The sequence below is a fragment of the Macaca fascicularis genome, chromosome X (genome assembly GCF_037993035.2).
Source record: "Macaca fascicularis isolate 582-1 chromosome X, T2T-MFA8v1.1".
NCBI classification, from domain to species: domain Eukaryota; kingdom Metazoa; phylum Chordata; class Mammalia; order Primates; family Cercopithecidae; genus Macaca; species Macaca fascicularis.
In genome coordinates, this window is record NC_088395.1 from 110,733,386 (window position 1) to 110,744,804 (window position 11,419).

At 45.9% G+C, this 11,419-nt stretch overlaps 1 protein-coding gene across 1 annotated transcript; it reads right to left on the reverse strand.

Annotated features, from left to right (window-relative positions):
* Nucleotides 1–6,213: 6,213 nt before the first annotated feature.
* On the reverse strand, nt 6,214–11,154 carry ESX1 (ESX homeobox 1). The gene is made up of 4 exons (XM_005594272.5): nt 11,030–11,154; nt 10,414–10,837; nt 8,956–9,001; nt 6,214–6,937 (listed from the first exon to the last, which is right to left on the reverse strand). The coding sequence occupies exons 1-4, from the start codon at nt 11,109–11,111 to the stop codon at nt 6,404–6,406; spliced, it is 1,086 nt and encodes a 361-aa protein (XP_005594329.3). The 5' UTR covers nt 11,112–11,154; the 3' UTR covers nt 6,214–6,403.
* Between the last annotated feature and the right edge of the window lie 265 nt (nt 11,155–11,419).

Sequence of the window (11,419 nt, forward strand, 5' to 3'; positions counted from 1 at the left end):
TACCTCCCAGAGACACTATACAGTGGCCAGTGCCAACTTACCACCTATATCCCCACACCACAGCAACAGCTCAGTTCCCAGCCATAGACATGGCTTTCTTTCTCCCCTAGGTCACCACAGCCTGATTTCCTACTCCTGACTTCAAACATCTGCTTCATCTCTTTGTCTCTCTTGTTCAAAGGGAATTGGTCAGAGACTCTTCCTTGGTCTCTACCCTGCCTCTTATTTATTTCCTGAACCAAGATTCTTGAGCCTGGAATAGAAAATTGTGTTCCAACTCCACAGTTTTCATAGAGATCCTAGTTTTATCTGGGGGTTGTGTTTCAGAAGGGTCCAGGTGTATCAATTATGCTGCCCATGCCTGTATGCCACCTCTTCAATCACTTGTGTCCCCTTGTTTGTGAAGCACAACAGAGTGTGCTTTCAGAAAGAGTCTTTTGTATTCCTAGAGTCTAAAAATATTTGCATGTAAATGTTGGGAATCCAGACAGTCTCCTTAAGATCTGAGCTTCTCATGGGGAGGCACTCAGATCAATGGGGTGCATTTGAAAATTAAATTTACACCAATTGCACCTTGGGTCCCTGCCCCATAGTGCTGTGCTAACATCTGGGAAGGAGAGAGTGTGACATTGATCAAGGCAAAGCATAAATAACCACATTTAAAAATGAATACAAATTGCATAATGACAGTTTCCAAACTATTAGCCTACTTTACAAAAAAAGTTAATTCAACACAAGCCCAGAACTGGCTGTTGCTTATGTGTTGTGCTGCCAGTTGGCAGGCACAGCTTTGCAAGGGGATTGGGGGAAATGAGGATTATTGTAGTGGAAGCACACTCGGCCTTTTGTGAGGAGGGTACAAATTGCATCACTCTCTCAAGCCCCTGCTGTTCAGCGTTCAAGAGCGGACACCAGAATACTGCATGCCTTCAGGGGAAGTTGCTTACTTTTCCTAGAGGTAAAATGGCCCAGTGCCGAGGCCTGGGGAGGAGCCCTGAGTTTACAGCCCTTGAAGGAAAAAGGTCTGGGCAGCTGGAGGTGATACGCACTGAGGAGCTACACCTGCAATGGTATGCGCTGCCCCTAGCTGGGCAATCGTGGGCACCAGGGGAGGCCATGGCCATACAGAAGCTGGCCTTCTCTGGGATGAACTCTGCATGCTATCTCGGGCAGACCATTCCACTCCTCCGGGCCTGTGTCTCCTCATCTGTAAAATGAAGAGAGTGCACTGGATGGCTGTGAAAGCCCCTTTCGGCTCAAAAAGAATGTCATGGTCTCTTCCTTTCAATTGCATGTCCCCCAGAAGGAGAAAGGCCCATTGCTTGGAAGAGTGGCATGAAATGACAGGATTTCCCTGTGGTCACCATACTTTTACTTCAGGACTCATGAACGTTCGTCTCACTTGCAAAGGAACATGAGAAAGTGCCTGCTAGGAAAAAGGAACTGTCTGAGGCAAAGGGTTCATTCTCTTTGGGTCACCCTACTGCCTTGACTAATTGGAAGGGAGCATTAGGAAAGTCCCAGATGTATTTTCCCAATTTCATGCAGCATTCTCAGGAAGAGGAGTGTGTGATGAGGGTTATGCTATGATATCTACTGCCTCCAGAGAGCCTCCACTCAAGATTTGAGAGCCCTGCTCCAGGATCTATGCACCACTTTGTACTAACTCCCCTACTTCCATCAATAGGAGTCCCTGGGCTACAGAAATTTGAATTAGACAAAGTTGGATTTACCAATTAGGAAATCCAGTAAAGGACTCAATTTTTATTTATTTATCTATTTTTAGAGACACGGTCTTGCTGTGTTGCCCAGGCTGGAGTGCAATGGTATAATCATAGTTCATTGCAGCCTCAAACTCTTGAGCTCAACGCATCCTCCTGCCTCAACCTTCCAAGTAGCTGGGACTACAGGGCAAATTTTTTTAAAAATTTGTAGAAACAGTGTCTTGCTATGTTGCCCAGGAAGGTCTCAAATGCTTGGCCTCAAGCGATCCTCCGGCCTCAGCTTCCCGAAGTGTTGAAATTATAGACGTGAGCTGCTGCATCTGGTCAGGATTCTATTTAAGCGTCATATTTTTACCTTCAGGTTTTCAACAATTCCTAGAGCTACCAGCTCCAAATGATTGGGTAGAAAAACAGTACATCCACATATGCTCAGAACATGCCCAATTTTAAATATAACACCCCATGATCAAAATTCGGGCAAATGTCTGTTCTTTTGAAAAAAAGTCAAAACTCTGTTCTTCTATTTTGTATATATTTACAGTAACTTCTCTCTTTGTTTAAGATGTCACCTTTCACACCTATCTCAAGGGATACCCTTGTATTCTCAGCTAAAGAATTATTTCTAGTCCCTTCTTTCTTTGCCCTTTTTTTCTAAGTACTTGTAGTCCAAATAATGGCTTAGAATTTTGATTCTCAGGCACTTCCAAGTTATACCTCTAAGTTCTGATGACATCTATTTAAAACAAGATCCAGGCCGGGCGCGGTGGCTCAAGCCTGTAATCCCAGCACTTTGGGAGGCCGAGACGGGCGGATCACGAGGTCAGGAGATCGAGACCATCCTGGCTAACACGGTGAAACCCCGTCTCTACTAAAAAATACAAAAAACTAGCCGGGCGAGGTGGCTGGCGCCTGTAGTCCCAGCTACTCGGGAGGCTGAGGCAGGAGAATAGCGTAAACCCGGGAGGCGGAGCTTGCAGTGAGCTGAGATCCGGCCACTGCACTCCAGTCTGGGCGACAGAGCGAGACTCCGTCTCAAAAAAAAAAAAACAAAAACAAAAACAAAAAAAAAAAAAAAAAAAAAAAAACAAGATCCAAGTTATAGAAATCTAGTTTTAATCAAAGAGGCTTCTTGTCCCCTCAAATAGCTCAACTTCTCCCTGCTTAATTTGACCATAAAAATTACTCTTGTGAAAGCTCCTTGGCATATGTTCTTCAATGTGAAACAACTTTATAAAGCAATAGCATATCCAGAATTATTAGATTACTGCACAATGCTGAAGCTCCTGCACCCCTCCTGAGATCACATTCATAACTTTTCAGCCAAAACTAACTTCTGCAAAGACCATCTGTGACAGGTAAACGTTATTTGCTGACAGCTAATTTCTAAAGCCTTTTTATAAATTAATTTCCTTATATTACAATAATTCTTATCCATGTCTTAGGGAATTGGAAATGCACTTTGAGAGAAATGCTGTTTAGAAGCCAGGCACAGTGGCTCGCGCCTCTAATCCCCAAACATTGGGAAGCTAAAGTGGAAGGATAGCTTGATGCCAGGAGTTTGAGACCAGCCTGGGCAACAGAGTGTGACCTCGTCTTGACAAAAAAACTAAAAATAAACAAATTAGCCTGGTGTGGTGACATGCGTTTGTAGTCCTAGCTGCAGAGTGAGACCCTGTCCCTAAAAAGAGACAGAGAGAGAGACATGCTTTTTCTGAGATCATTGTAGAAGACCTCCTCCTTTTAAAACGTAGACTGAGAGGAAGGTTGTTTCTTGTTTTTGTTTTGTTTTGGTGTTTATTTTTCTGTTGTTTTTTGAGCCAGGGTCTGGTTCTGTTGCCCAAGCTGGAGTACAGTGGTTCGATCACAGCTCGCTGCAGCCTCAACCTCGCAGGCTCAAGTGATCCTCCCACGCCAACCTCCTGAGTAGATGGGACTATAGGCATGTGCCAACATACTCAATTACATTTTAAAAATTTTTTGTAAAGATGGGATCTCACCATGTTATAGAGGCTGGTCTCTAACTGCTGGGCTCAAGTGATCCTCTCACCTTGTCTTCCCAAAGTGATAGAATTGCAGGTGTGAACCACTGCACCTGGCCAGAGGAAGTATTTATCTGCAGGAATGTGTTGCATATTTCCTGTCCCCATCCCACTATCCCTCCTTAAATCACTGGAACCTGGAAGAAGTAGATATGACTTGAAAATAATATAAATGTCTCTTGAAGACCCTATTCACGTATGAAAAAGAATATTCCTATTTTTGCTTCTTCCAGGCTGCCTGAGATGAAAAAAAAGTTCTGTTTGTGTGTGTCCAATTGGTTATGAATTAACTGTGGGATTTGTGTGCTGGATGCTGTTTGGCTTTGAGTCTCAGAGTGGCAAGACTGGATGGGGTATTGGCACCTTTATTTGTACAGACCCTGTAGCTCTAAGAGAACTTAAAGCATTGAGAAACCAGATGTTAACAAAAGGGAAAAGTTCAACAATGGGAAACAAGAAAGGCTGAGTTTCAAAATCACCCGGTGAGGATGGCAAGGGGCACCACAGATACATTACTGGATATTTCTCACTCCCATCAGAGACTGGGACTCCTGGGGAGGTAATGACCTCCTTGCTGTAGAAATCTTAGATATAATCTAATCTAAGACTCTAACTGCCTTGCTAATGCTTGACATCCTTATGTGTGAAGGGAGAGAAGAAAGGAATAAAAAGTATCAGGCAGGCCGGGCATGGTGGCTCACGCCTGTAATCCAAACACTTTGGGAGGCCGAGGCGGAGGTGGATCACCTGAGGTCAGGGTTTGAGACCAGCCTGGCCAGCATGGTCAAAGCCCGTCTACACTAACAATACAAAAAATTAGCCGGGCATGGTGGCAGGCGGCTGTAGTTCCAGCTATTTGGGAGGATGAGGCAGGAGACTCACTTGAGCCTGGGAGGCGAAGGTTGCAGTGAGCCCAGGTCTCTCCACTGCACTCCAGCCTGGGCAACAACAGCGAAACTCTGTCTCAAAAAAAAAAAAAAAAAAAAAAAAAAAAAAGTATCAGGCAACACTGCAAAAAAAAAAAAAAAAAAAAGTATGCTTTTCTGAGAAAACAGAGCCGCCCTTCAAACTGGGAGTACGTAACTGCTGTGAAACTTGTCTTTGATAACCCCCTCCAGCCCACCTCCTGCGAGAAGAAATTCTGGTATGACACCCTTATCTGAAGCCATTGCAATCATTTCATAGCATAAAATGTGTTCATAAAATTACTGCAAATGGCTAGAAATTGCTCAAAAGTAAAAGCTCTAAGAAAAAGTTCAATGTTTAAAAAATAGTGGGCTTGGCTTCCTCCCCCTCCTCCATTTTGGTTTTTATTGCTTCCTACTGAAGCAGATTTGTGTAAAGATTGCAGGCATCGCAAAGGTCTGACCGCTTTTCAATGAGTGATTATTCTGGAACATTGCTCACCGACCATCTCTTGCTTTGAGCAGCATTAAACCAAAAGTTTCCCTTTCAATTTAATTGGCAGGAACCAGGATTCTCTCAAAGATGTTGAAGGTGAAAAATACACTGGAAGGTGTAACTGCCCACTTCTTAGCTGGGGAAGCTACAGTAATAGGTTCTCCTGGCCTACTGGTGAAGAAGAGAGAGCACCTCTTTCTGGTCTTGATGGAACCCCTTCTTGTGTCTCCCTTGAAGTTGCAGAACCTCTGGACCAGAATAGTTCCTATTCCACTATCTCCTCCACAAAGTGGAGGGCAGGCTGCGTGTAGTGGCTCACACCTGTAATCCCAGCACTTTGGGAGGCTGGAGGCAGGAGGATCGCTCGAGAACAAGAGTTTGAGATCACCCTCGGCACTGCAGTGAGACCCCTATCTCTACAAAATATACAACAGAAACTAGCCAGGCTTGGTGGTGCACCTGTAGTCCCAGCTACTCAGGAGGCTGAGGCAGGAGGATCGCTTGAGTCTAGGAGTTCGAGGGTGCAATGAGTTATGATCATGTAACTGCACTCCAGCCTGGGTGACAGAGAGAGACCTGTTAAAATAATAATAATAATAAAAAGGGCAGGGAGCAGAATTTGGAGAGTACTAGATGCACATTTAGCTGTCCCGTTCCCTCAAGGCTCTGTGAGTAGCCCCTCAGTAAGTTTCTCTCAGAGTTCATGATTTAGCCTGAGCTCCTTAGCATGAATGGAACGTGGCCCTCCCTGGAAACGCACTGTTGTCTCACTAGACTCACCCCTTCCCATCCCGCACATTTATATGTTCCCAGTGGGGCAGGGTGGAGGGTTGAGGATGGGGTAGGGGGAAATGTGGAAGGAAAATGTATGGGTCAATGTAAATCCATCACGGGCACTTGGCAAGCTCTGTGATGTGCAGGACATACTGATGGTGACTCAGGGATATTACCTGATGAGAAGAGGCCTCTTCACCATTCTACTCAAATTGCATTCCCTTAGCAATTCCCATCCGTATTCTACTGACCCCAATTGGCATCCAAAACCAACGTACTGTTAAGTCACATCTTTATTGAAAATACTACCATCATGTGGCCTACAAAAATAACAGGGCATTCGTCAACTTTGTTCATCTATCCATTTCATTTAACAAGTATCTAACGAATTACTTGACGCTGTGCTGTGCACAATTTCTATCTGGCAGGAAAGAACTTTGGAAAAACTGTCATGAAGACCTTACTTTAGAAAAAGGGACCTGCATAATAACTATTGATGACAGGGGCCCATGTGATGCGTACAGGGGCCAGGCCAATACGAGGCACAGGTGGCCTGGGTGGCACAGGTGCCATAGGTGGCCTGGGTGGCACAGGTGCCATGGGTGGCCTGGGTGGCATAGGCACCATGGGTGGCCCGGGTGGCACAGGTGCCATGGGTGGCCTGGGTGGCATACGCACCATGGGTGGCCTGGGTTGCATAGGGACCACGGGTGGCCTGGGTGGCCCAGGTGCCATGGGTGGCCCGGGTGGCATAGGTGCCATGGGTGGCCTGGGTTGCATAGGGACCATGGGTGGCCTGGGTGGCATAGGTGGCACAGGTGGTCTTGGTAGTTGTGGCACCAGATGAACACACAAAGCAGGATCCAGAGAAGGAGTGGCATTATAGGGGCCACCCAAGAACACCTCCGCAGGGCGGGCCAGGGCGGCGGCAGCAATGTTTCTCAACATGAGCACCCTCTGATTTCGTTTCCACTTGGCTCTTCTGTTCTGAAACCAAACCTTCAGAGGGGAAAAATGAATTGGTTTAGTATTTTGAACAGCTAACGTCATAATAGAAAAAAACATGACATGCAATTCTATATGCCATTGAGACTTTAAACTGCAACAGGTGAAGCTATTTTCTTATTGATGAAATATCTTAGAGGAGTGAGGGAGGGGCGGGCTCAGATGTGCTAGTGGTCACCCCTGCTTAAACATAACCAAAGCCAACAGACGGCAAATTTTGGTATGGGCCCATATTGGGTCTGTATTCTCAATACTGATTTCATAAAATAAGTATACTATATTTGCAAAGAAAAGGAGGGGAGTGTCTACTAAAAGTGTCTTTAGGGAAATTCATGCTGTAGAATTTGGAAATAGATGAGAATATTGTCTTTTTTCCTTCTTTGTATTTTCTGGCTCTTTCTTCCTTCAGAAATCCATTGAGAGGCCTATGTAAACCCTGGGAGGGAAAAAAAGCAGGTCAACAAACCTTTTTTCTTTTCCTCTGAGTTTACCTTGCTTCCCTGAGAAGGCAGAGGATACGTCATCCCAACCTGAGGCTAGGCCTGTGGCACATCAGGACTCCAGCATTCAGTGGTCTGCTTTGTTGGACTGCTTTTCCAGACATCACACCCACAGGCGTGCAGTGCATTTCCATCACCGCACTCACACACACACCCTGAGGCAAAGCTAATAAGCCCATTCTAACTTTTTTTTTTTTTTTTGCAAATACTTCCTTGATGCAGCTATGGTCTTCTGTAATTTTAAACAGTCAACTTTTGATCTCGTGACCTGCAAAATTAGTCGTTACTGCCTGAGTAAATGAAAAGGTATTTTAAATCAACACAGGTAAGAATCTTGCCTGAATCGAGACACCCCCCCAATCAATCAAATTCCAGAAAACCCACCTTTTCAAAATAATACCACCAAAAAGAATAAAACATCTAAGATGTTTTTTCTAAGGTGTTTACAAAAAGTGAACAATCTCTTATGCATTTGGTAGTTTCATAAAGTTGAATTTGTGTGACATCTGCAATGCATGTGTTTGACTGTATACAATTCTTCTCTAAGCTTTCCATCCTTCTTAGGTAAGGGGACTTTATTCAAATTCTTCTTTCTTTTCCTTGTTTCATTTTTTTTTAAATTTATTTATTATTATTATACTTTATACCTGATGTAAATGACGAGTTGATGGGTGCAGCACAGCAACATGGCACAAGTATACATATGTAACAAACCTGCACGTTATGCACATGTACCCTTGTTTCATTTTTTAAAGACAGTTTTCCAAAGCTTACAAATGTTTCCCCCATTACCACTTCATTGCAATACGTTAGCAATGTTTTCAGGCTGACATCAAAATCTTCCAAAAAAATTAAAACTTAGGTCCGCCACTCTCTACTTAAGTACTGTGTTCTGTGTGTGAATTACTCCTTCATCCCAATGCCTAAATATAAATTCACTCATTTAGCTAAGTGCTTGTGCTTGGTTTTAAATATTTTAAATAATTTAGTACAGTTGAACTTTCTTATAAAACTCAGTTCTTCTGTGCATTAATTTGACTACTTCCGAGGTCAGATTGAGCCCCGAACATGACTCCATATAGAAGTAATCCTTTAGGGAAAACTAACATTCTCCCTAGAGAATACCAGTGTTAGAAGAAGGTTAATCTTATTTATTGGAATATATGTATGTATGTATGTGTATACATGTGCATATATGTGTATGTAAATGTATATATGTACATACACATGTGCATACACTATATGGAAGGAAAGACAGATACAGATAGATAGAGATAGGAGAACAGTCATTTTTTTCTTTAGAAAATCATATTTCCTCTGTTAACGAGCAATTTCCATAATCTGAAGTTTACATATCCTATTTTCTACCACCAAAGCCCCTACTGTTCAAAACTTATTTGCCAACCATGGAAAAGACAACAAAAAACACAAACTTGAGAATGTCCAGGACAAAACCTAAAGCATGCTTTAGAATGGCTGTCCTGCCAAATTGCTTTTTCAAGATTTACTGACCTGCACTCTGTCTTCAGTCAAATTCAGGCGTGCTGCAAGTCTTTCCCTTAGGGAAGAAAATTACAAATATTCAGTATTTGGAGTTGTGGATAAAATGAAATATGAATGTGGCTGGGTGCAGTGGCTTACGCCAGTAATCCCAGCACTTTGGGAGGCCGAAGACGGTGCTGAGGTCAGGAGTTCGAGACCAGCCTTGCCAGCATGGTGAAACCCTGTCTCTACTAAAAATACAAAAATTAGCCAGGCATGGTAGTGCATGCCTTTAATCTCAGCTACTCGGGAGGCTGAGGCAGGAGAATCGTTTGATCCCGGGAGGCGGAGGTTGCAGCCAGGAGAGATCACGCCACTGCTCTCCAGCCTGGGCCACAGAGTGAGACTCCGTCTCAAAAAAAAATAAAAATAAAAATAAAAATACATATTATATATATATGTGTGTGTGTGTGTGTGTGTGTGTGTGTGTATGAATGTACATTATTTCTATCCCCCACCTCCCAATGCAGTTTTCCCCCACCTCCCAGTGCACCTCCCTAATACGGTTGGGACTCGCTTTAGGGAAGTTTTTCCCATGAACGACTTTGCTGTTAAATAAGATAGAAAAAGGGAATATATGTAAAAGCGCCCGATGGTTTGTTAGCTGAATATGACTCAATTCTTCTGTTTGTGAAACAGCAGACAACAACCCTGGAAATCTTTCCTTGGGAAGTCCGTCCGTGAAAAAAAAAAAAAAAAATGAAATGCCAAAACACCTTTAAAGCGCTGTATTGAACCACAGTATTTCTGTTTATTGTAAAAGGGAGAGGTGAACTCTCAGGGAGTGAACTCCAAACCACATCGGCCAAGCACGCCCTCGGGAAATTCTTTCTTGCTCTTTGCCGGGCGAAGGCTAAGTACAACGAAGCCAGAAAGGTCCCCTAAATCCTACTCTGACCTGTCCAGGTGACCCCTGCCCCCAATTCCAGCCTGGCCAGAAAAGGCCTGCCCCTTCGTACACTACGGGGGCCGGTACGAGGAGGGCTCCGAAGAGGCTAGCGAAGGAAAGGGGTCTCTGGCTACCGAAAGCTCAAAAGTCCGCCTCCTGGTTGTAAAAGTGCGCTCCACGTGGCAGGGCGGTTACTAGAGCGAAAAGAGTGAGGCGCTCGCCACGCGCGCACAAGGTAAATGGCGCTTAAAAACTCAATACTATTTTAATGCAATATTAAAACGTATCAAAAATAATGCAAAAACAACCCATGATGAGCAAACTGCCAAAATTTTAAATAAAGGCGGGATCGGACCCTGCCTGACTCGCTTTACCCTAGTCCCGCCCCAGTCTTTTACATCCTCCGCGCCCCGCCCCCCACATCCCTCAAAAAGCAAGGGCGGAGCCAGCGCCCGTGAGCCCCGTACGTGGCTTTTGGCTCGGGAGGAGAGTGAAAGGGTCTCGGGATGAACTGGGCGCCTCCGGGGCAGGCCACTTACCGCGCCACAACGTCGGGGTATTGAGCTTCATCGAAAAAGTTCTCCAGCTCCTGCAGCTGAAACTGGGTGAACGCGGTGCGGCGGCGGCGTTTCCTCTCTGGGGGCTGTGGCCCCTCAGCGGTTTGTGGCCCCTCCGCCGGCTGTGGCCCTTCCACGGTTGCCTGGGGCGGCTCCTCCTGCTCTTGCTTCGGCTCGAGCAGGGGCGGCTCCTCCTGCTGTTGCTCCGGCTCGGGCAGGGGCGGCTCCTCCTGCTGTTGCTCCGGCTCGTGGCCACCGCCACCCTCACGGTCTTGGTCGTCCGAGGGGACGAACCCCACCGTGCCAACGTTGTTTTCTGCTTCTGCTCCGTACTCAGGTTCGGACCGTGCATTCTCCTCGTCCTCTCCTCCCCTTGCCATCAGCGAGGTCACGGTAAGTTTCTCATCTGGGAAGGGAGGAAAGCACAAGAGAGACCCCAGGGCGTTGGAGCCCACGGCGCGAGGGCTGGAGGAGGCAGGGGACCCGCTATGGAAGAGCAACTGCGACAGCCGCGCAGCGTCCCGTCTGCTCGCCTCTCCCAGGGAAAAATTCCTCTTTTGGAGTTCGCGAAAGCTCCTGTCCCTGTCCAAGCACTAACCATTCACTTCCTCTATGTCCTCGCCGACTGCCAGGCTGCGGTAGCCCATATCACTGTTGGTGTACTCGCGAAGAGACTCCATGCTTCAAGTGCTGTCGATAAAGCCGTGCACTTCTGCAGACTCTGCGCGGGCTCCGCGGCTATCCCGGGGTTGGAACTGGCTCTGGGACCAATGGCTCGGGCGAGCGCTTTTCTGGCGCCGGGACCTCTTTCTGGCGCCGTCTGGCACTTGCGCGCCCTATATAGCGGTACGGTGCCTTCCGCAGGTTCAAAGCGTACGCACACGCGTCGGTTAAACGCCCCCTATTAGCATTCACAGTACATCTAGTTGTGAGTGCGACCCCGTGGGGACGCATTCGTGTCCAGGGCGTACAAAAAATAGGGCGAGCG